This window comes from Capsicum annuum, chromosome 4 (assembly GCF_002878395.1).
Source record: "Capsicum annuum cultivar UCD-10X-F1 chromosome 4, UCD10Xv1.1, whole genome shotgun sequence".
Taxonomy (NCBI): domain Eukaryota; kingdom Viridiplantae; phylum Streptophyta; class Magnoliopsida; order Solanales; family Solanaceae; genus Capsicum; species Capsicum annuum.
In genome coordinates, this window is record NC_061114.1 from 183,306,095 (window position 1) to 183,332,682 (window position 26,588).

Sequence of the window (26,588 nt, forward strand, 5' to 3'; positions counted from 1 at the left end):
GTCATCAAGGAAAATGAGAACTTTCTTTGAACAAAGCTTCTCTTTGATTAAATCAACTCCACTATTCACATTGTCAATGATAAAATTAGTACTTCCAAGAGTTTCACAAAGAAGCTCCTCTTGTAACGTTACTAGACCAGCATGTTTCTCTGAAGCTTCCACTCTAATATCAGCTAGAAAGCAAGAACCTTCAAAGTGCTGAAAAATCTGGTTGAAGATTGCTTTAGCAATAGCTGTTTTGCCTATTCCTCCAGCTCCATAGATCCCAATGAAGCGAACATCATCTTTCCTTTTGCATAATAGAGAATATATATGTTTAACTCGCGAATCAATTCCAATTGGGTACTTGGCAACATCGAGATATTTGATTTAGTTCCCATAAGATCACCTGAATAATTTTCTGAATAAACCTTGATTCATTCCTAGAATCATCAAGGAAAAAAATAAGGAAAAGTTCAACAGGAGTTTAGACCAACTAAAGAAAAAATAAATTGACCCCCACGGCTTTGCTCTAGCAGTAAGCCTGTGACGCCTGATATATCAGTAAGAAAATTAATGAACATTGTTCTGTCAAGATAATTAAGATGATCTTTGCTAAGGCATGCTTACAATAATCCAAATATTTTTTACCACAGTTAATAATATCATTCGCCAAGTTAGTTACTCAAGAAAAGGATGGAAGCACAGTACGAGCTGTCTCATCTTAATTTGCTGTTCAGAATTGCATATGGGCGCGTTGTTTTCTTTTTCCTTATTTCTACCGAGCAGTTTAATCTCTTCAAAAATCTTCCTAAGTCATCTCTTTTTAAAATTTTCTACACCAACTTCCCTTTCAATACAACCATTTAATATTTAAAATCAAACATCTAACATCTGCTTTCCTTAGTGGACTACCTGCTTGGATTTACTGAAAGGGAAAGAGAGAATTGTAGATATTTTCACTTGTTTAGGGAAACCGTGCCAATAGCAAGGATTTGAGCACTGATCCCATTGTGATGTAAAAGATTCTTGCACGGATTCACTCTACAAATGCCATTAAATATCATGCCAGTTTCCAAGATACTACATCAGCTTTACCACCACTAATCTTAGTTTATCATATCAGCAGATCTCAGGGAATATCCTCAATGAGCACCTGCTAGTCTTTCATTAGAGGCCAAATAACATTGTGGGTGTTTTCAAGATTGATCTGTCCCGGGGTGGAACACCAAAGGAGATTTATTCCCTATAGCCATAGTTTGATTATTGCTTGGCATAAAACAGACACTTAAATTTGGCCTTAGCTGAAAAGGAAGCATTCCAACTTTAGAGTGCACACTAGACGCTTCCTCTTGATTTCAACTGATAACTTAACACTCCAACTCGTCCTCACTGTGTCTCGTGGACACTCAACGCAAATGTGGCGCATAAATTTTGCAGGTGTCTAGATAATCATTTTGTAAGTCAGTGTATTTGATAATGTATTACGCCTTATTACTTTAAGTTGTTGGATTCAAAGTGTGTATGAAGTGTGAATCGAAAATGAAAAATGGTGGAGGAAAGGAGACATCCAATTTAGAAAGTGTACTCCAAATTGGAAAGTTCACTAATTCTCCCACATTGGTGGGAGAAGGGAACTTTGGAGTGTTTATAATAAGAACACTTACTCCACACGGTAAGTGAGGCAAGAAATAAGAGATGCCTCGCGCCGTCGGCTTCGGCTTTGGCTTCAGATTTGGCAAATGATCGATCAATGGGATCTATCTTTTTTTGGACAAAGTTTATTTGACGGAAATAAAGAAATCCAGACAGAAATCTAATACAAAAAACGCAGTAAAATATTTTTTGGTTTTGGTAGTCCATTTATACATGCATGCAGAAGTTCGAACTGATGCAATACTTCATCAAACTGGTGCCATTGTTTCGGTGAACTGATGCCCTGTTTCAGTAAACTGATGCACTGCTTCAAAACTGATGCATTGTTTCGATGAACTGAGGTAAATTGATGCACTGCTTCAGAACTGATACATTGTTTTCGATGAATTGACACACTTATTCACGAAATGGCATGCCTGTTCAGAACAGTCACATTGTTTGGACGAATGGACATGAATTTTCAGAAAAGGTTATACCTTTTAGATGAACCTTTGCCTCTTTTCAGAAGAGGCATGTTGTGGCTATACAAACCTGGTTTCTTTCATAGGTTTAGTACGAAATTTTCAGATTAAAAACTCTCTTCTAGTCTCAAAAATATTCTGTGTGATCACTTAAAACGTTCTATGAGTTCGAAGATATTCCAACCGTTTGAGGTACCACTACTGTTGGTCCATTAGCCATTTTATCCTGGGAGGAAAAATTCCACAACCTCAAGTACAGTGAGGAAAATTATTTCCTTAAGAAAAATTCGTGAATTCGGACGACTTGGCTATTTTCTATTTTATCTTAATTTTTGCAAAATAAAATACACCTCTTGGAAAGGTCATTTTGATCTTATGTTGAGGGTATTTAATATACTTCATTGTGTTCTTGTTTATACTTGAACTCAAGTTGAATTTGGTGTTTTAATATACAGATTCTGTGTACCCGAAGTACAAATGAAATAACAAGCTTAAGGAAATAAATATTATTACAGAATCTGTATTACTTGTTTTTGGAGATTAAAGTTTTAACTTTCTACTCCGCCTGAACTTAACTAGTGATTTGAAGTCATAAAAACTACGTCACAAGTTAAAGATCATTCGGTTGACAATTGGAAGTCATAAAAACTTCATTGTTAACTAGAAACAAAGGAAAAAAAATTAAATTTTTATAAGTAGTATTCTGAAAATACTAAGTATTTTTTGTCTTGCGGTGACAGAAAAATGGCAACTGAAAGTCAAATGATAGATGCGACAACGTTTATGGGGGCAACTAATATTTCCACATCAAGTCGCACAAATGCTCCGCCAACAATGGCACCGGCGGAGAAGCCCAAAAAATTTTCGGGCATTGACTTCAAGTGGTGGCAGCAAAAGATGTTCTTTTACCTCACCACTTTATGTCTGCAACGGTTCACTAGCGAAGACGCTCCTGAGGTACCCGAGGGAACCTCGGACAAAGACCGCTTCGTTATTGTAGAAGCTTGGAAACATTTGGACTTCCTTTGTAGGAATTATATTCTGAGTGGTCTCTAAGACGACCTCTACAATGTTTATAGTGGAACCAAGATATCAAAGAAACTGTGGGGGGCACTTGAACGAAAATATAAGATGGAGGATGCGGGAATTAAGAAATTCTTTGTTGTACGGTTCCTGGACTTCAAAATGATAGATAGTAAATCTGATGTATCTCAAGTACAGGAGTTGCAAGTCATCATACATGATCTCCTAGAAGGAGGTATATCTTTGAAAACTACCTTAGTTAAACAAATTAAAAATGTTCTTAATACTCACATAAACTGTTTTATAGGTTTAATTGTGAATGATGCTTTCCAAGTAGCAGCGATAGTTGAGAAGCTACCACCTTTATGGAAAGAATTCAAAAACTACTTAAAGCATAAACGCAAGGAGATGACTGTTGAAGATCTTATTGTCCGACTTCGTATTGAAGAGGATAATAAAGCTACCGAAAGAAGGTCAAAGGGGAATTCTACAATTAATGGAGCACATATTGTAGAAGATGACCAAAACAATTCCAAGAAAAGGAAAAAGGCTGAACAAGGAAGCAATCAACCCAACAAAAAGTTTAAGGAAAAATTCTTCAACTGTGACAAGATTGGCCACAAGTTCACAGATTGTCGTGCCCCAAAGAAGGGCAAGAAAAAGGATCAAGCAAATATGATTGAATCCAACAAAGAATGCGATGATCTGTGTGCTATGTTCTCAAAATACAACTTGACGGGGAATCCTCGCAAATGGTGGATGGATTCTGGTGCCACTCACCATGTATGTGCCAACAAGGAGTTTTTTCGTCATTTGCTCTAGCTCAAGTAGAAGAATTGATCTACATGGCTAACTCCACTACTACTAAGGTGGAGGGAATAGGAAAAATTTATTTAAAAATGACTTTCGGCAAGGTCTTGACACTGAATAATGTGTTATATGTTTCGGAGTTACGTAGGAACTTAATTTCTGTGTCACTCGTAGATAAGAACGAATTCAAATATGTAACCATTTCTGAAAAAATTGTAATTAGCAAAGGAGAAATGTATGTAGGAAAAGGCTATCTGACCGAAGGCCTTTATAAGATGAATGTAATGACTGTTGAAATAAATAAAAGTTTGAATTCTACTTATTTGCTTGAGTCTTATGATTTATGGCATGAATGTTTAGGCCTTGTTAATTACAAAACGCTACGAAAACTGATTAACTTAGAAGTTTTGCCAAACTTTGAGTGAAATAAATCAAAGTGTCAAACGTGTGTAGAATCGAAGTATGCAAAACATCCTTATAAGTCCATTGAAAGAAATTCCAATCCTTTAGACTTAATACACACTGATATTTGTGATATGAAGTCAACACCATCACGTGGTGGAAAAAAGTATTTCATAACTTTTATTGACGATTACACTAGATATTGTTATGTCTACTTGCTAAATAGTAAGGATGAAGCAATAGATGCGTTTAGGCAATATAAAACTGAAGTTGAAAATCAGTTAGACAAAAAGATCAAAATGATAAGAAGTGATAGGGACGAAGAATATGAATCTCCCTTTGCGCAAATATGTGTAGAGAATGGAATAATCCATCAAATTACGGCCCCATATTCACCTCAATCTAATGGAATTGCGGAAAGAAAAAACCGAACTTTGAAGGAAATGATGAATGTCTTACTTATAAGTTCTGGTTTACCACAAAACTTATGGGGGGAGGCTATCCTTACGGTCAATCGTATACTCAATAGATTTCTCTATAGTAAGACACAATCAATTTCTTACAAAAAATAGAAAGGAAGGTAACCCAACTTGAAATATTTCAAAGTGTGGGGGTGTCTAGCAAAGGTTCAAGTTCCTATACCTAAAAGGGTTAAGATAGGACCTAAAACGGTGGACTGTATGTTCATAGGATATGCTAAAAGTAGTAAAGCATGTCGATTTTTGGTTCATAAATCCGAACATCCAGATACTAATGAAAATATGGTAATTGAATCAGACAATGTTGAATTCTTTGAAAACATTTACCCGTATAAAATCAGACATGAACAGTCTAGTGGAGGATCTAAACGACCTCGAGATGAACCAAGTGAGAATGTACATAATAAAGAAAATTCAAGATGTAGTACACGTCAAAGAACGTCAACTTCATTTGGATCAGATTTTGTAACATTTCTTTTAGAAAATGAGCCTCAAACATTTAAAGAAGCAATGTCATCGTCAGACTCATCCTTTTGGAAAGAGGCAGACAATAGTGAGATAGATTTAATCTTAAGCAACCATATATGGAAATTGGTTGACCTTCCTCCCAAAAATAAACCGTTAGGCTCTAAATATATCTTCAAAAGAAAAATAAAGGCGGATGGTACTATTGACAAATACAAGGCAAGACTTGAAGTAAAAGGCTTCAAACAGAAAGAAGGCCTTGATTGCTTTGATAAATACTCGTCAGTACAAGGATAACCTATATTCGAATGTTAATTGCCTTGGCGGCGGTATATGATCTTCAAATCCATCAAATGGATGTGAAGACCGCATTCCTAAATAGAGATTTAGAGGAAGAAATATACATGGAACAACCTGAGGGTTTCGTGGTTCCAGAAAAATAAAATAAGGTGTGTGAACTTGTTAAGTCACTTTATGAACTAAAACAAGCACCTAAGCAATGGCATGCAAAGTTTGAAAAAATTATGTTGGCAAATGGATTCAAGATAAATGAATGTGACAAATGTGTATATATTAAAAACACACCAAATCACCAAATCATTGTTTGTTTATATGTGGATAATATGTTGATCATCAGCAGAGATATTTGTGACATAAATGCAACCAAATGAATGCTCGAGAGCAAGTTTGATATGAAAGACCTTGGAGTTGAAGATGTGATCTTAGGTGTAAGAATCCATCAAAATCCACAAGATTTAGCATTATCACAGTCTCATTATATCAAAAAAGTACTTGACAAGTTCAAGGATATGAAATTTGGTATTGCCAAGACTCCATTGGATGTGAACTTTGCACTTCGAAAGAACAAAGGTGAAAGTCACTCACAATTGGAGTACGCAAGAGTATTGGGATGTTTAATGTATATAATGAACTGTACATGACTATTCATAGCATGTGCAATTAGTAAATTAGGATTTATCTCACTGATGCAATGATAGATCGATGAGATCCATCTTTTTGGACAAAGTTTATTTGACGAAAATAAAGAAATCCAGACAGAAATCTAATCCGAAATTACAAAAAATACAGTAAAATATTTTCTGGTTTTGGTACTCTATTTATACATACATGCAGAAGTTCGAAATGATGCAATACTTCATCAAACTAGTGCCACCGTTTTGATGAACCGATGCACTATTTCAGTAAACTGATGCACTGCTTTAGAACTGATGCATTGTTTCGATGAACTAATACACTTATTCATGAAATGGAATGCCTGTTCAGAACAGTCACATTGTTTGGATGAATGGACATGAATTTTTAGAAAAGGTTATACCTTTTATAGAAACCTTTGCCTCTTTTCAGAAGAGACATGTTGTGGCTATATAAACAAGGTTTCTTCCTGTAACACTCCATACTTTCAGACTTAAACATAAATTGTTATTTCTACTTGTACATATTCCAAAAACCATAAATCTATTATGAATATAGTGTTTTAATCAACTATCTGGTGTATAAATCTACTTGAGCATGAATTGAGATCACAGAGGTCCCCTAACTCAAGGAAAAGTTGAAAGCTTTTGCATCGATTGAGTTTTAGTAAGCGTCAAAACTTGGGTCAACTTCAATCAGTCATTACTATTTGTATATATTGAATTAGAGTTCCTACTATATAAAATGAAAGGCCTTCGAATTATCTTTCCAATGATATCAATTTTGCAAAAATCTGACACCCGCGGAAGAAGTTATGGCTTTGTAAAGTGGAGTATGTCGTGCAGCATAAGGTGTGCGACGCACACCCTAACTTATGCCATAAGGTGTGCGACGCACAACCTAATGTGTCCGATAAAGAGAGCGCTGCACAACCTATATTATGCGATAAGGTGTGCGCTGCATACATTACTACTCAAGTAACTTAAACACTCCATTTTTACGGTAAAATGGTCCTTTTCCCACCCTTATTTAGCCATAAACATGAAATTCAGTCCCCAAATACCCCAAAATACACCTTCATTCATCAAAATTGCTCAAGAACTCTCCTTAGGATTTCAAAATAAAAACCCAAGCAACTCAAGATTCAACCGTGGGTTTTTGAAACTAATTGCATATTTGGAATCCCCAGAACGTAGGCTTCAAGAAACACCTATCATCTTCGCATATAGAGGTACATGGGGTTATCCTAAAATCTCATGGGCCTTTAAATTCATGTTTTACAATGGGAGTTTTGAAACTACAAATATAATCATGTTTTGAACATTTCTATAATATTGATTTGGTCTTTAGGCCTATTTCTGAAGTGATTTGACATATTATATATGTATATGCATGTGTTTTGAAAAGGTGTTAATTTGAGAGCATGAATTATATGGAATCCCTCTCTTGATGTGAATTTGTTTTAAATGTTCATATGATGTAAATTGTTTGAAAACATCTTGAAAAGCATGACATGAAATATTTTGAGAATTGATATGATTTTGACTTGAAAACGAGAGGGCCATTTGTGTTGAAACATGTTGAATACAATGGTTGAATGAGAAGAATGATGTGATATTGATGGCTTGCAGGTTGGGCATGACGATACCCTACAGAATATGATATGTGATTGAATCAGATAAAATTTGAATGCATTGATTTTTCATGAGATAGGTGGATGACCGAAGAAGGTGTTTGAGTGTAAGGGCTCATCGCTGGAAACTGTGTTTGTCGACATAGGAATTTGGTACCCTGCTTTGTGATCTTGCGTACCTAACTTTATGTCATTCTCAAGTTAGGACTATGGTTAAGAGCCCTGCTTTGTGATCTTGTGCACTACCATTGGGTCAAGACACCCTGCTGTGTGATCTTGTGTGTCTTTCCCTCACTTATACTCTAATCTCGGTGGCAATCGAGGTTTGACAATTGGTGTAAATATGACATGTAGGGTATTCCACATAGATCAGCTGCATTACATTTTTGTTGAAAAAAACTACATTACGCCTATGTGTTTTTAAATAATTTGATATGAAACTGCTTTATAATGGCTCTCAACTATATTTTGTAAAAATATTATGTTTTGTTTTGATATCTCTGCGTACCAGTACTTTTGTATTGACCCCCTTCCCTCCTAGGTTCGGGGGCACAGTCTAGGGGTCCAGAAAATCAGTAGATTCCTCAGATAGATTTGTAGAGTCACTTGGTGAGCCTTCTATATTTTGAAAAGCCTGATATCTGACAGTTTCATTTATCATTTATTAGTTTTGGGTCTACTGGGGGCCTTGTCCCAGTTTTCAGATAGATATTTATTTCAGTCATGTAGTAGAGATTTTGCAAATGTTATAGAGATATTGTGTTTAGATTGTGGGACATTATTCCTTGTTATTGATTTCATATAATTCTTGACCATGTTTTTGTAATATTGTTTATCTTCTGCAATTCTTTTATCATATGAGTTATATGCATCATTATCAGACAAATAGGGGTGTTTCGAGCCTTCATGGTTCGGAATGCTCGTTATGGCTAGGGCCCCGGTTTAGGTCATAACAAACTTGGTATCAAAGCACAGTTTATGGTCCCAGGGTGTCTGCAAAATCGCATTGGGTAGAGTTTTATGTATGGGTGTGTAGCGCGCCACACTTATAAGCAGGAGGCTACTAGGCGTTTAGGAATGTCCCTCTTTCTTCATGTTCCAGTTCGTACAATAGAGTCAAAATATTCCTCTTCCGTACTGTCATTTGTGCTATGGTGTCACCCATATGAAGGTAAAGTCATCCCAAATTCTTTCCTTACTTTGATGTTCTCAGTTATTAGGGTGATTCAAGTGCAAAAAGTTTAGAATCTACATGATATAGTCTTTTCCGATTGTGTCATATAAGAAAAAAACTGTGCAAAGACTAGAGAGGAGTCTGTTGGTGCTTCAATATGTGTTGATTCTGATGTAAACATTGATCCTGATGGAATCGTGCTTTCCAGTTTAAGGTATTAAGAGCATCTAGTCCCTCCCAAAAATCTTGATACAGATGTGGACGGTGTATAGCAAAATGTTGGAACTATATTTCCACCCGAATAGTAGCATAAGTTAAAGTATTGTTGTCATGATCTATCGGTAATAAAATTAGACCAAGAAGTTAGTGATGTGAAGTCACAAAATTAGAAGTCAGAGTGAGGGTTATCTTTGGTATAAATGAATATTTCAGTTGAATAATCGATGTTTAGGATGATTTACCCCTTTATAGTGATAACTAATGTGGTAGCTAGTAGCACGTGTGGATGGTATGGTAGTCCATGGGGGAAGTATTTTACTCAGATTTTTATTTATACAGAGCAATATGTGTATTCTTAGACCATTAAATATTATGTGTCAATTTCCTATCTCTTGTAATATGTAATCTTGTTATCATGGTGTTTTTGAAAAAAAAAAATTTTAAGTCTAGTGAAGCCGTGTGGGGCTCTTTCGATTCACCAGTATAGTTGCCTTGTCATCCATCTCATTTTCTTGTTCAAAATACAAAACCAAAGTCTAGTGAAGTCGTGTGAGGCCTATTTCAATTCAATAGCAGCTTGTTGTCCAACTTGTTGTTCTTTTGTTGGTTTAATATATGTATGGCTGAATATGTTTGCATGAGATGGGGTTGGTAAAGAGGTGATTCATCCTTGTGAGTTAGTTTAGTATAAGGTAGAGAAGGAGTTGTTAGTCAGGGTGATTTGTTGGTTGCTTGATGTGAAAAATGACTATATTAGCGAGTAAGTTATGATTATAGACTCATGGTTGTTTGAGGAATTTGAAGGCAGTCTAAATGTATGCTTGAGTAAGTAAGTATGAGGTGAGAAATCTGCATAAGTAGATAAGATCGTATGGGGTTATAATATCATATTAAGGTTGATCATGTCTAGTATGTGACCTTATCCCTTGATTTTTTTGTGGTAGTTGTAAACTAGTACTACTTCTGAGAAGATATGTAGCAAATTTTGAGGTATTTGGATAGAATGTTCCAATTTGATGGATTAGTATATTATGTTGCACTCGTCATTGGTGGTAGATGGTTGACGCTAAACTATAGGCTTGAATTCAAGTGTAGAATTTGGTGGTAAAAATAGTGGCATGAGATTAATGATGTATGTTTTGAATTTAGTAGGCTTGATGTGTTGAAATAGTACGTGCTAATGAGTTATGATAAGAAAGACCGTAAGGTCAAGATTGATTATTGTGGTTATGAAGTTCTAGTGTACTAGTGTTTCTTGATGTTTATTTCATGGTTTCCAAGTGAGAATCACACGTAAGGTTGGGTTGAAAAATCATGTTTAGCACTAGACCTTAAGTTTTGAACAGTTGAAGTCCATGAAGGTGGATGTAATGATTTCTTGGTTAATGATGCTAGTTATATGGTAATGGAAGTGATCTAATAGGCTTGAACGGTGTATGAAATGGATTAAGTTTAAGTTGATTCGTAATAAAGTATAATGTTATAGGTATGGTGTGTAAGTATGCCCAAGGCGATATGGAGTTGTGGCATTTCTCTAAGACTATTACATGTTGCGTGTGACTAGTGGTACCGTTGAGTTGCTAGTTGGAAAAAGACTAGTTAGATAGTATATGGTGTTCTATATAGCCAAGTTAAAGAGCCTTGATTGATAGTGTTGAGCCTTTTGATATGATCTCGATTCTCATGGTGGAGAGATATAAGTTTGGAGTAGCAATATTGGTATGCTAGGACGGAAGTGGTATGGTTCATCAAAGGCTTGGTGATATCCATATTAAGTGTTAGAATCTAAGTTTTAAAAGTTGAACCGACAGAAATAAGTGTGCAAGCATTATACTATGACTATTGGGGCTATCGAAATATAGAGTGTATCTCAGAAGGTAGTATTAGCAATGGGCTTTCCACTTTTAAATGTAGGCTTTCCGGTTAAGTTCTATTAATTTTGTGTATTGTCACATTTCAAACCCCAGAGTATAGTGAGTGCGATTAAGTTTAAAGTCCAGTAAGGGATCTCTCAAACTTAAGATGATGGCTTAAAGCCAAGGGGGAGATGATAGAACGAATAACCAAGTCAGGCTCTCAGATTCTAGTAGTGATGTCATGACGACATAGAACGTCAAAAAGTGAGAGTGAGACTCAACCCATTCCTATCTCAGTATTTTTCAGTGATCCCAATACATACTCATGCCTTACATGTTAGTTCGATAATCGTGGTTCATGATCATGCTTGTAATGGCGAATCATGTACTCTTCCAGTTCTAAAATAAAGAGTTCCAGTTTATTCAGTAGTTGGAATTACATTCCATATGTTACAAACTCCAAATTGAGGTCATGCAGCTCATAAAATATATGTTTTCGCCCTATAGTATGCTCAGTCTCCATAACTCATGTTTTACGCCAAATGATTGGCGAGATTCAGTTTATAGCCATGAATACCCTAAATTTAGAGTGCTTTGATAAATCCTGAATGTTGATTTACTATTCCTCATGCCTCAGTTAAGTGTTAAGTTTCATACAATACCCCTCTATATTTCAAAATCTTATGTTTTAGCCTTTTGTGACTCCTTCTTATGTGAAGATGGTTGTGAGGAGTAAATGTTTTCCTTTTGATAAAAAGCATAGTATGCTTGTTTTAGATAAGGCCTTAAGTGTTAAGTAAGTTTGGGGCCAAATCTTTGATATATGTGATGGTTAGTAAGAATTTGTGTTTGTATGTTCTTGGGGTAGCACGTGGGAGTTATATTGATAGTGGTTTAGAGAATATGTAAAGTATGTCCTTATGGGTGTTTGCCTTGGAGGTCATATGTGGTTATAAGGATAGGCTTGAATGACATGTTGGAATTTAAGTGGAGGGACATAATATGCTCTAGTAAATCCATAATAAGAGTTCAGAGCTGGTCGTTGAAGTGGTAAGGCATGTTATGCTTAGGGTGTGATCTCTAAAGAGGATACAGAAGACTGAATCATATGGTTTAGACTAGTATCATGGTGTGGCATGTTGTATTTTGTGATTTAAAATTTGGCTTGATCACAGTGAAAGGATTTAAGCTACTTTAGACAATAGTAGAAAGATTTATAAAAATTATAACTTGAATCAATAAGTACGGTAATTAAGGAGAATAGTAAGTGAAGGGATACTCGAGAAATGTGCTAAGCTTGAAAGTAAGAAGTCGTATTTACTAAGGCCTGGAAATTCTATCCTGGTTTATGATTTATATGTCTATATTCCAGACTACAAAGTAGTGTAAATGTTGTGATTTCCTCAGTTGGATGTCTCGTGTAATCCATACTTAAGATTCGTGGCTCCCTATTACTGCTAGAACTTTTTTAGAGAGAATATTGAAGAGATACTCCAGATTGAGTATAAGTTTCTAGTATAGTTCAGTCTATGTGGCCAGCAAATCAGTTTAGCAGTCAGATTCGCATGGTATATTTTCTCGTCTCTATATTTAATCATGCTACCCAAAATCTCAGATATATTACTATTCCAAGATAGAGTATACTAGTATTTGCGAGTATAGCTCAATTCAGGTGTCATGTACTAGATTCAAATTCCAGATGTTCAGATATGATTAAATTTGTAGGTTCCTAGTGCATCACCTCGGTTTTCTGAGCATCTTAGTGAATTGAGCATTCATAGAGGGACATAGGGTCCTAAAGGGGAGATACCCCATTTAGTTGCATGCATAGATTTTTATTACAAGCTCCGCACCAGTTATCATTGCGTATTCAGTCATATGTTCATACGCCAGTTCAGTTAGATATGCATGCATTAAAAATGCATGTCCAATAGAAAAAGTTCATCTTATCAGTGTATTCAGTTCTGTGTTCAGGAGAACAACTCAGTAGCAAATCCATGCATCAGGTATGTATGTTCATTATGAGAACTCAGCTTATGAGTAGCTTCATCTATGTATTCCATGCATCAGATATGCATGTCCGATATAAGAATTCAGAATATCAGTAGTTTCAGCCATATGGTCATGTTTCATATCAGTGTATTCTTTATTAGAGGACATGGCGTGTCCGTGTTATTCCATACCTTTAAGGCTTCAACAAGTTCCTACCCATCATTCGAGGACGAATGATCCCAAGGGGGAGATAATGTAACACCCCATACTTTCAGACTTGAACGTAAATTGTCATTTCTACTTGTACACATTCCAAAGACCATAAATCTATTGTGAATATAGTGTTTTAATCAACTATGTGGTGTATAAATCTATTTGAGCATGAATTGAGATCATAGAGGTCCCCTAACTCAAGGACGAGTTGAAAGCTTTTCCATCGATTGAGTTTTAGTAAGTGTCAAAACTTGGGTCAACTTCAATCAGTTATTACTCTTTGTATATATTGAATTAGAGTGGCTACTATATATCAAATGAAAGTCCTTCGAATTATCTTTCTAACGATACCAATTTTACAAAAATATCACACCCGAAGAAGAAGTTATGGCTTTACAGAGTGGAGTGTGTAGTGCAGCATAAGGTGTGCGACACACACCCTAACTTATGCCATAAGGTGTGCGACGCACAACCTAATGTGTGCGATAAAGAGTGCGCCGCACAACCTATATTATGTGATAAGGTGTGCACCGCATACATTACTACTCAAGTAACTTAAACACTCTATTTTGGGGGCAAAATGATCCTTTTCCCACCCTTATTTAGCCATAAACACGAAATTCAGTCCCCAAATACCCCAAAATACACCTTCATTCATCAAAATTGCTCAAGAACTCTCCTTAGAATTTCAAAATAAAAACCCAAGCAACTCAAGATTCAATCGTGGGTTTTTGAAACTAATTGCATATTTGGAATCCCCAAAACATAAGCTTCAAGAAACACCTATCATCTTCGCATATAGAGGTACGTGGGGTTATCCTAAAATCTCATGGGCCTTTAAATTCATGTTTTACAATGGGGGTTTTGAAACTACGAATATAATCATGTTTTGAACGTTTCTAGAATATTGATTTGGTCTTTAGGCCTATTTTCAAAGTGATTTGACATATTATATATGTATATGCATGTGTTTTGAAAAGGTGTTAATTTGAGAGCATGAATTATATGGAATCCCTCTCTTGATGTGAATTTGTTTTAAATGTTCATATGATGTAAATTGTTTGAAAACATCTTGAAAAGCATGACATGAAATGTTTTGAGAATTGATATGATTTTGACTTGAAAACGAGAGGGTTATTTGTGTTGAAACATGTTGAATACAATGGTTGAATGAGAAGAATGATGTGATATTGATGGCTTGTAAGTCGGGTATGACGATACCCTACAGAATATGATATGTGATTGAATCAGATGAAATTTGAATGCATTGATTTTACATGAGATAGGTGGATGCCCGAAGAAGGCGTTTGAGTATAAGGGCAGATCGCTAGAAACCGTGTTTGCTGACATGGGAATTTGGTACCCTGCTTTGTGATCTTGCGTACCTGACTTTATGTCATTCCCAAGTTGGGACTATGGTTAGGAGCCCTGTTTTGTGATCTTGTGCACTACCATTGGGTCGAGACACCCTGCTGTGTGATCTTGTGTGTCTTCCCCTCACTTATACTCTAATCTCGGTGGCAACCGAGGTTTGACAGTTGGTGTAAATGCGACATGTAGGGTATTCCACCTAACTCAGCTGTATTACATTGTTGTTGAAAACAATTACATTACGCTCATGTGTTTTCAAATGATTTGATATGAAACTGCTTTATAATGGCTCTCAACTATATTTTGTAAAAATATTATGTTTTGTTTTGATATCTCTGCGTACCAGTACTTTGTATTGACCCCCTTCCCTCTCAGGTTCGGAGGCACAGTCTAGGGGTCCAGAAAATTAGTAGATTCCTCAGACAGATTTGCAGAGTCACTTGGTAAGCCTTCTATATTTCGGAAGGCCTGATATCTGGCAGTTTCACTTATCATTTATTTGTTTTGGGTCTACTGGGGGCCTTGTCACAGTTTTCAGATAGATATTTGTTTCAGTTATGTAGTAGAGATTTCGCAGACGTTATAGAGATGTTGTGTTGAGATTGTGGGACATTATTCCCCGTTATTGATTTCATATGATTCTTGACCATGTTTCCGTAATATTGTTTATCTTTCGCATTTCTTTTATCATATAAGTTATGTGCATGATTATCAGACAAATAGGGGTGTTTCGGGCCTTCATAGTTCGGAATGCTCGTCACGGCCAGGGCGTCGGTTCGGGTTGTGACACTTCCACAGGTTTAGTACGAAATTTTCAGATTAAAAACTCTCTTATTGTCTCAAAAATATTCTGTGTGATCACTCAAAACGTTCTGTGAATTCAAAGATATTCCAACCGTTTGAGGTACCGCTACTGTTGGTCTGTTAGCCATTTTATCCTGGGAGGAAAAATTCCAAAACCTCGGGTACAGTGAGGGGGATTATTTCCTTAAGGAAAATCCTTGAATTCGGACGACTTCGCTATTTTCTGTTTCATCTTAATTTCTACAAAATAAAATATACCTCTTGGAAAGATCATTTTGATCTTGTGTTGAGGGTATTTAATATACTTCATTGTGTTCTTGTTTATACTTGAACTCAAGTTGAAGTTGGTGTTGTAATATACAGATTCTATGTACCCGAATACAAACGAAATAACATAAGCTTCTACTATATTTCTATCTTGAGATAAGCAAGAAAAAGGAATGAGAAGTTGTAAACATTGTAGCAAGAGATGTTACCCTTGATCAATATTTTCCAAATGCCATCCTGATATATTTGCAGCTGCAGTCAGTGCGCTTCTCCAGCTCTCTACTTTCTGCGAACCAAAACGTTCTTCATGTCTTTTCAATGCTTCCCCAAAGCTCCCAGTATGTTCCCTAACTTCAATAGGATCAACACAATAGAAAACAGGAAACACCAACTGCTTCAAATTTTCCTTACATTCAATTATTTTAACCAACTCGTCAAGACACAAGCATAGTTTTCTGAGAAAATGACAATGGAGATTCTTGATTCTTCAATTGCTTTGAGAAGCTCGGATGCAATTTCTCTGCCTCTTCTAAGCTCATCGTCGTCCCTGAACGTGTTCACTCCAAACTTACACAACCTCGTATACAGATTATTGGTGAAGGTTTTTCGTGTATCTTCACCTCTAAAGCTCAAGAAAACATCGTAAGTAGTGCTGAGTAGAATGTGAGAATGAGTTTCTTGTGATTCCCCTGCCCCTGCCATAATGAGATATATTGATTATACTGAATAAATCCTAGTTCTTATTTGTAATTTTGTGTGTGTGTGTGTAAATTCATTGCTAATTTTCATCTTCTGAGCTCTTTCTGTGTGAATTACCTGAACGCAGCCTTAGTTCTTTGCAGCTTCAGTGAAGTTGCTTACCACTTCCAGATTCCCGTGATGACTAATTAAAATATGTAGGCCAATATTTTTTCACATATATACTGGAGGTGGACTTCAATCCTCGGGCAAGCCAAAAAATCACATTTGGGCGGTAAAGTCAGTAATTATTCAAGAGATGCAAATGAGAAATATTATTTCTATATTAAAATATAAGCCCTAAAAAAGGTACTCCCTCCGTTTCAAAAAGAACCTTGACTTGGCACAAAATTTAAAAAAATAAAGAAGACTATTGAATCTTATGATTTTAAATTAAAGTAGTGTCAAATGTACCAAAATATGCTTTAATTTTGTGGTCATAAACATGTCACATAGAAAGTTGAAATTAAAGTATTGTCAGAAAAAGAAAGAGATCATTCTTTTTTAAACAAATTAAAAAGAAAAGTAGGTCATTCTTTTTTAAACAGACGTTAGTAAAAAAGTGGAAATTTTTACATGCTAGTTTAATATTGTATTTCTTTCTGCAGCGTAGTTTTTATTGGTTTAAAAATCTCCGTCTGGTAGGTGTGTTTACAGGAAACTGGAATCAAACCAACAAAAGAAATGTCATTTTGTTGGTAACCTCACAAATTCAAATGTGGTGTTTAATTTTTAAACCTCGAATTTGTCTTTAATTTCGCTCTTTAGCATTTAACTAACAAAAAAGTGATGGAAAAAAGGAGCAAATAACATAAATAGTCAAACATAAGGGCTCACCCTCAACTTTAAATTAATTTAAAAATAACTCATAGTTTGAAAAACTCGTTTGTATCTCACATATACATGATGCACTGTATCTTAGATAAAAATACAAGTGATCTGGCCTGTACATATCTTAGTCATGTGTATCTGTGGTATAGATACATGCAAACTTAGAGCAATTCTTTGACATATTTTATAATTATTGAAAGATTAAATACATAATTACCCTCCTGATCTTGTTCGAGATTTACAAAAAGACATCTAAACTTTAACTTCAACATATTACCTCACGATTCTTCTTTATTTCGTTGCAAATGCACCATTTTAACCCTCTGCGTGTATACACGTGCCACAAGCGCGTGAAAGGGCTTGAATTTAACTTTTTTGACCAATTAAAAGCTGTTATGTGTAAAATAATTTAATATATAATTTATATTCTTTTTTTAAAATAATATTTATTTATTTTTTAAAATTATCCCTACCCCAAACCGTCCACCGCCCCCCCCCCCCCCCCCAACTCATCCGCTCTTTCTTCTACAACTCAATTCACCATTAAAGCAAGCTTTTTTTTTTAAAATCATTCATTAAAGCTACATATTACAACTAAATCATATCATTTAACTACCCACCATTTCTTCTTCAACACAATATCTTCTTCAACACTATTAAAACTCTTCAATACAATGTCACCATTAAAGCTCCTCCATTGAAGCTTTTTTTAAAAAAAAATCATATCATTAAAGCTCAATTTTTCAGTTAAATCATATCATTTAACTATCTTTAAAACTCAATTCAATCATAAAACTCTCAATTCAATCATAAAATTATTTTTTGAATTGATTTGAAAAAAAAATGAACGGGGAGAGAGAATGGTGACGGAGGGAGTGGGGTGTTTGGGGGAGATGCTGATAGGGTGGGGGTGTTGGACGGGGGGTAGGGGTGCTGAATGAGGGTGGGGAGTGGAGGAGAGCTACTGGGGGAGTTGCTAGATGGGATGGGATGGGGGAAAAGGGGTGGGGTGGAGTGTTAAATTAAATAAAAAGTAAAATTTTATTAAAAAAATATATAAATTAAATGTTTTGACACGTGGCAGCACCTGATTGGTGTGTGTATTTCACTCTCCTTGTTGTGATTGGGATAATCAACATCATTGGAGTAAGTATGTATTTACTCTTACTGAAATTTAGAAGATGCCTTGTATCTAGGGGTCAAACCTCTAGCTTTTTCGTTGTTTGCCCAAAAAAAAAATCTAATAATGCAACTTGACTTGTTATTTCCAAAAGGTTAGTTGTCGAATCTTTGTCTTATCTAGTAAGACCATAAAGTGGGTCTTGGTAGTTCTTTTTATGTTTTCAATAATGTAACTTCTCTTTTTATATTATATATATGATGGCTAATTATGCTGAACTTTACTAACTAGCTAGCAGAATCAATCTTTCACATTTCACTACTTATTTACAAATTCCTCCGATAGACTCCTCCGGAAAAAAATAATTCAAGTATACTTGCATCAGTAGTTTTACAAATGGCTGCTCAAATCAGCCAGTTAGGGGAATCATCTCTTTTACAATCTGGACATATTTTTGGATCATATGACGTATTCTTGAGTTTTAGAGGTGAAGACATGGCAAAAAACACATTTAAAGATGATCTTTATGCAAGATTGCGTCAATTTGAAATTAATGTTGGGGTTGAAAATCGAGAGGACGTCATGCGGAAGCTATTAGTTGTAAAATATTGAGATGATAAATCAGACGAAAAGAAAAACATACTAAAAACATGATTATTATATAGTTTGATCAATTGGCCTACATATAAAAACCCAATATACAAGAAAACATAAAAATATTAGAGAGAAAATCTCTTCCTAAACAAAACTTTTTAAACGACTACATTGTGGATACTATTGTGTAATGGTATGAGAAGAGGGTCATGTTCAAAACCTTTCCTCCAAGAAAGAGGTTAGCCAAATATGAGAAATAATTATAATTTTTCTTTCAGAAAAAGTAAAAGTAATTATGGTAACTTTTATTTTCCTTCTAGGAAAAAGTAAAATATAGTAAAAAAAATCAGGGCAAAAACCCTAACAAATCTCCCTTTTTTGGCTTGATTTTCTTCACTTGATCCGTCTTCTCTTCATATCACGTGCAAGAATGAACCGTCTTCTCTTCATATCAGGTGCATGAACTTCGTTCTTGATATAATCTTCATAAATGTTGCTTGTCATGGTTAAAAATAAGGTTTAAAATATCATGGTTAAAAATTGGTTTAAAAGTAATATTTTATTTTTATTTTTAAAGATGCAGCAGCAAGAGTGTTGAAAATATGATTGAAACTTGTTCTCCACATGTAGTTCGACAAAAATCTTCATTATCATCCAAATTGTTGCAGCTTGATTTTGAAACCTCTTTGAACCCGTTTAATCTCGTCTCACCACACTATTGGACCATTGAACCGTAAGCTTTGCTACCACTTGTTGGGTTCGAAATCGAGAGGGCGTCATGCGGAAGCTATTAGTTGCAAATTATTGAAACGATAAATCAGACGAAAAGAAAAATATACTAAAAACATGATTATTTTATAGTTTGGCCAATTGGCCTACGTATAAAAACCTAATATAAAAGAAACATAAAACTATTAGAAAGAAAATCTCACCTAAACAAAATTCTTTAAACGACTACATTATGAATGTTATTGTGTTATTATATGAGAATGACGTCTTCTATTTATAGATGTTCAAAATTTTTCCTCCAATAAACAGGTTAGCCAAATATGAAAAATAATTATAATGTTTCTTTCAGTAAAAGTAAAAGTAACTATGGTAACTTTTATTTTCTTTGTAAGAAAAAATAAAACTTAAATATTGTAAGAAAATGAAGCAAAAACCTTTAACAATTAACACTTCATGGATCATGATGGTGATGAAATTTCCTTTGAAATAGTGAAAGCAATAGAAGTCTCAAGGATTTCCATTATAGTTTTTACTGAAAACTATGCTTGCTCTAAGTGGTGTCTTGATAAACTTGTAAAAGTACTTGATTGTGGACACTTGGTTCTACCTGTTTTCGACAATTTCGATCCTTCTGAAGTTTGCAAATAAACAGGGAGTTAGGGAACAGCCTTAGCAAGACATGAAGAATTTTGTGGCGTAGAGAAAGTGAAGAGGTGGAAAGCTGCTTTTGACTAAAGTAGCAAATTTATCAGGATGGCATTTGGAAAATGTTGCACAAGGGTACAATGTATATTGCTTGATTTTCGTTTATGTCATGTTTTTTCTTTCTTGTTTTTATAATTGTTGTCCAGTCCAAGCTTTTGTGCTCCTTGACTAGTTCATTGAAGACCTGCATGAATATTGGGTAACTGTGCCCACCAAGGTTTAGCTAGATGAAAATTCTTCGGCTTCTATTGGGATTTGAACTATGATTTCCTAGTTTTCACCAACTTTATTACCCGCTAGGTCACACCCTTAGGTGCAGTTTGTTAAGTTGTAAGTGTATGGTAGTCATAGGTTAGATTATCCAATTTCCTCTAAGATCATGCTAAATCCAGTGGTTGATCCAGGAGTTAAGTTTTATGGCTTCAGTATTTAAGGTCCTTAGCATATATGAACTCATTATATCTTTAAGTTAAGAGTTCAGTTGTACTATTTGTAGCAATTTGAGTGGATTTTTACGTATAAATTTATGTTTTGCGTCGAAAGTAGTGGGTTCAGATGAATACGGTGCTAGTATGCTACATCCACCTCTGGCTATTATCAGTATTCACCTTAGTGTAATTTATAACTTTTATATATAACCTCAAGAATTGTTGTACTGATATCGGTCTAAATGGATCGACGTTGCTAATGAGGATTCATATAGTCGACCCCGATAAGTGTGGGATTGAAGCATAGATGTTGTGCTTGTCTACCGAACCACCCGACAGCAATCAGAGATCAGTACCTTCTTGTCACAGAGTAGTGAGTGCCTCTTCTATTACAGAATAATAAATCCTATACATTACCTTCCAAAACCAAGACTCCTTCTCTAACCAAGAATATGAGGTGATGATAAAAGAATTAAGAGGCACTTCTTTTTACAGTAGCACTAATAAACAAGCCTTAGTAAATTGATATTTTGCTTCTAGACACATGTTGCAAAGAAATGCTGGAATGATTATATATTCGATGTCATAGTATATCAGATTTTGAGCTAAAGACTTGCCTTGAAAAGGATATATTTCAGTAACTGTTGGTTGCATAGAGGAAATTTTAGTTCAGCTTACAGATATAATTGGGGAACTGAAGAGTTTATCCATCTTATTCTTTAGCTTATGATGCTCGAGACCTAAGGTTGAATATATTTTTAGAGTGAAATGAATCGTGCAGTTTATATATTTTCTTTTCACTTGTTATATGCCTGTATATACACCTAAGATTGTTCTTTTCTTTCATTTTCTGCTTTTGGAATGATGACAGATACAAATCAAAATTCATTCAAAAAATTATTGAAGTGGTCTTATGGGAATTGAATCGTAAATATATGGATGTCGCCAAGCACCCAATTGGAATTGATTATCGAGTTAAATATTTATCCTCATTATTATCCAAAAGTGAGGAGGAGGTTGTCATGGTTGGGATCTGTGGAATTGGTGGAGTAGGTAAAACCACCCTTGCTAAAGCTATGTTTAACCAAATCTACAAACAGTTTGAAGGTAGTTGCTTTCTTGCTGATGTTAGATCAGAAGCTTCAGAGAAACATGATGGCCTACTGCATTTACAAAAGAAACTTCTTTATGAGACTCTTAAGACTGAGAGCTTCAGAGAAAACAATGTCCATTGAGGTATCAACTTGATCAGAGAAAGATTAAGATCATAGAAGGTTCTTATAGTTCTCGATGATGTGGACCACAGGAACCAATTAGAAGCATTAGCAGGAAACCGGGATTGGTTTGGTTCAGGCAGTAGAGTTATCATAACTACTAGAGATGAGCATTTGTTGAACCTGGTCAAAGTGGATGAAAGATACGTGGCATTGGGATTGAACAGCGATGAGGCTACGCACCTCTTTAGCTGGCATGCTTCTCAAAATCCAGTCCCACTAGAAGAATATGTTGATGTTGCAAAAGACATTGTAGCGTATGCTCAGGGACTTCCACTAGCTCTCACAGTTTTGGGTTCTTCTTTATTTGGACTATCAATTGAAGAGTGGAGGAATACTGTTGAGAAGCTGAAACGAATTCCCGATGACAACATACAAGAAAAACTCAAAATAAGCTTTGATGCACTCCCAGATGATAAGGTTAAGGCAATCTTCCTAGATATTTCCTGTTGCTTGAGAGGAGTGGACAAGGATGATGCCGTTACAATATTGGATGCTTGTGACTTTTTTGCTGAAGCTGGAATCCAGGATTTGTTAGATAGATGTTTGCTAACAATTGATATAAACAATAGATTGGTTATGCATGGACTAATTCAAGATATGGGAAGAGAAATTGTCCGTCAGGAATCACCAGATGAGCCTGGGAGGCGTAGTAGATTGTTCTTTGAGGAAGATATTTCCAATGTACTCTTGGGAGACAAGGTAACACATCTATGTTGCATTGTCTCCTTATGTTTATGAAGATCCTAAAGGTTTTTGCTTATACTTCATTATTCAACAAGCAGTCTTCTGTTTTTTTGTTTGTATCTTCTTGTAAAATGTTCCATCCATCTGGATTATAATCTGACCAGTACTAAATTAAAACATTCCCTTTCAACCAAATTGCAGGCAACTGAAGTTGTAGAGGTAATGATGGTAAATTCACCAATGTTCAAGGATATGCAGTTAAGCACCAAAGCATTTGCAAAGATGGCTAATCTTAGACTACTTCAAATTGATAATGTGCATCTAAAAGGAAAATTTGAACATTTACCAAACAAGCTCAAGTGGTTGCGTTGGAAGCATTGTCCATTGAAGTACATTAGATCTAACTTTCATCTTGAGACTCTTGTTGCTCTTGACATGTCAGAAAGTAAATTTGAAGGATTCAAAGCCAGTCTAAAGGTATGTACCTTTTGATAAGCTAGTTTAGTGTACGCGCTTTGCCCGTGTCTCTCTCATCAATCAATAAAACTATATATGAGAGAGCAAAGTCATTAGAAAGTAGAAATTGACGTCATAATAAATTTTACATCTATTTAAATGATATAGATTGTACCAAGAACAGTGACATACCTAGTAAAATCTCATAAGTGAGCTCTAAAGAGAGTAAAAGCGCACGCAAAACTTATAAATACCTAGGGAAGGTAAAGATGTTTTCGGAAGACTCTCAGCTCTACTGTAGTAAATTCAAGTATAAAGAAGAGAAAAACAGTGAAGAAAATATGATAATTAATTAGACCTAAAAAAAAAAAAGAAAGGAAGACAATCTTTAGAGCCTATTATTAAAAATAATGAAAATATGTCATATTTCTTAGTTTACATTACTCACAATTGAAACAATTGCATATAAATAAATTTTAAAAGAGAATTCATATAGAATTAGAATGACTAACTAATTTCTTGTTGTGAGGGTATGTAATGATCCAAAGAAATGTGTCAAAATTGTAAATAAGTCAATTTTAAATTAGTAATATATATGAGTCATTATAAACAAACAAACAAAACAATCTGTCAATTAACAATTGTCCATAAAAATAAATGATAATTTATTTTTGAAAAGATTAAAAAAAAAAAAAAAACATACTAAAATTTAAGAAAATTTACCTCAAATAAAAAAAAAATATTCTTCAATCATAGATGGTATCAATATTTCAAAAATAAAAACTTATCAATTAGCAATTAGCAATTTCTATCAATAATACGTGATAATTTATTATTGTAAATTTCAAGAACATACTAAATTTTTTAGAAAACTTACCTCAAATCACAAGCAAATTTATCTATTTAATCATAAGATAAGTCAAAATTTCACAAAAAAAAAAAATCTCAATTAGCAATAAATTGATACTATCAAAATTGTAAACATCAAGAGCATAGTAAAATTTAAAAAAATTTACCTCAAATCACTAAAAAATTTCTTTCAATCATAAGATATACCAAGATTCTACAAAATAAAACTTCTCAATTAATAATTGTCTATTAAGAATACATGATAATTTATTGGGAGATTCTCAAATATAGACCCAAATTAAGGTGGCTTTCAAATTTTAGCCCCAAATAAAAAAGCTTTGTTAAAATGGCCTTAACTTGTTAACTCATATTTTCTTGAACAAAAATACTCTCTTGCAAAATATTTGTCATTAAACCTGTTCCTTCAGCCATTAAACCTCTTACTTTCTTTCTTTCTCTCTTTCTTCCAAATTTCATAATCGATCTCCTGCCAAAATACTCACTAATAAATCTCTTTCTTCCAAATTTCAGAATCGACTTTCAAATATTTGGGGAATCTACTTTAGCAGTAAGGGTTCTTTAGGTATGAAATTCATCACCAAAATTCATTGTGATAATTTTAGCTTATTGATGCATTGTGGTAATTTTAGCTTGTTATATAATTAGCATATTGATTTGATTTTTGGGAAAGTGAACGTAAGCTGAAGTTTGGATATGCTGTTGTTGTAGTAACATATTTACCATTGAGGAATTGCATCAAACAGGTTGTGGGCAGTTTGTGTTTTAATTGTATGGATGTGTTGTTCGTTATATAATTGTGTTTTAATCCAATGTACCTTTTCTCCCATTACTTCTTGGATTTGTGCTACATCACTTAAAATTTCATGCATAATTTCACCAGTATTTAGTTCTGTGTCAAAAAATCCAATGTCCTGTCGTTAGTCGTAAAACAGTTCTTAGATACTTAGTTCTTATTCTGTGAGCTGATCTTTCTCCGACCAATCTCCAGCAAGTTGTCTCTGGCATTATAAGATGATAAAGTGTCAACTCTCGTTGCTCTCTTTCAAACGTTAAAATCCAGACTAAGATGAGGATAAAAAATGTCTAAATTACCTAAGAATGCTCTGATCATGACCATCGCGGATAGTCCAGTCATAATCACACACACCTAAAGGTTGTATCAACTGTTAGCAGTTACGTCTACTTTAGGATAGTAGTTCATGAATTCATCTCTTTTTACTGCTCGCGGTATGGAAGGGTAACGGTTTATTAACTGAGAGCTTTAGAAGCACACAATAAAAGTCTAAGTATATATTACTGCCCCCACATCCTTTATCATCTAGTCTTTGTCTTTGTCCAGAGCAATTTTATTTACGAAATTACCAAAAAGATAAGAATACCAAGGAAGCGATCCTCTATTTATTAGAGCACCAATACAACCAATTTGACCTGTTGTGTTGGCTTAAGGATATATAGTGAAATATTCAAAGTTTGCTCTCTAACATCTAAAGCTTTTCGATGAGATATTAGAACAATTAAGCATTTATCATAGCGTTTAGATGCCTTATGTTTGAGTATAACTGCACTAAAATACACGGGGTTTGAATCACCTTGCTTATACCCAAAGTTCTGAATTTTTATTTTAACATGCTCTCTTCAATATTGCTCCACTTCTCAATAATAGTCAGTACATCATTCTCTTTCAAGGCCATAATATCAGAGTATTGAGTTGATAAACTATGTTGTATCACTTGCAACGTATCTCTAAAGTAAATAACCCTCTCAGAATCACCCCTATAGTGTGTGTTATTCAGTAGTTTCAAGTGCGATTTTAGCATCTTTAGATTTTGCCATGCATTTCAAGTTATGCCCCATGGGCAACAGCTGATACTGCCTTAGTTTGTAATGATTTGACAGATGACCTATAACTCTTGCCCTAGAGGCAAGACTGAGACAGTTATGCCCCATGGGCAAAAGTTAACACTGTCATAGTCTGTAATGATTTAGCAAATGACTTATAACTCTTGCCCTAGAGGCAAAACTTTAACAGAGATGCCCTATGGACAATAGTTGACTATGCCTTACTCTTTAATGATTTTATTTGTTAAAGATATCTATTCTAAATTAAATTGTTACTAATCTTTTGTTGTTTCATTTTTCAGAAGGGTTGTGTTTGGAATGGATGAAAACGAAATGAGTATTGAAAGTATTGATAGAAATAACGAGTTACAGGTTATTGAACAAATATTGGAGGCTGAAATAGCTGAGCCATCCAAGATTAAGAGGGTACGCCAAATAAAGAAGAGGATACTTGATGTCGAGACTACTCTCTTGAGACACAATGCCTCTTTGAATGAGGTAAATGTCAAATCGATCTTGATTGACAAACAAAATATGATGACGTGCATGTCAAACATTGCAATTACACACAACATCCAAT

At 34.8% G+C, this 26,588-nt stretch overlaps 1 protein-coding gene and 1 pseudogene across 1 annotated transcript; one reads left to right on the forward strand and one right to left on the reverse strand.

Annotated features, from left to right (window-relative positions):
* Positions 1 to 205: 205 nt before the first annotated feature.
* Positions 206 to 16,439, reverse strand: LOC107868790 (annotated as a pseudogene).
* Positions 16,440 to 18,822: 2,383 nt separating this feature from the next.
* LOC107868791 (disease resistance protein RUN1-like) lies at positions 18,823 to 26,334 on the forward strand. The gene is made up of 6 exons (XM_016715430.2): positions 18,823 to 19,026; positions 20,601 to 20,653; positions 21,754 to 22,108; positions 22,154 to 22,858; positions 23,045 to 23,320; positions 26,311 to 26,334. Exons 1-6 carry the CDS (start codon positions 18,823 to 18,825, stop codon positions 26,332 to 26,334), a joined length of 1,617 nt encoding a protein of 538 aa, XP_016570916.2.
* Positions 26,335 to 26,588: the final 254 nt, after the last annotated feature.

Bases quoted from the DNA above. Each gene is read 5' to 3' on its own strand.
- LOC107868791 (XM_016715430.2), top strand. From the start codon at position 18,823: ATGGCTGCTCAAATCAGCCAGTTAGGGGAATCATCTCTTTTACAATCT. The intron at 20,654-21,753 runs GTAACTGTGCCC...GAATGATGACAG, and splicing joins AAGACCTGCATGAATATTGG to ATACAAATCAAAATTCATTC. The intron at 22,109-22,153 runs GTCCATTGAGGT...TTAAGATCATAG, and splicing joins AGAGCTTCAGAGAAAACAAT to AAGGTTCTTATAGTTCTCGA.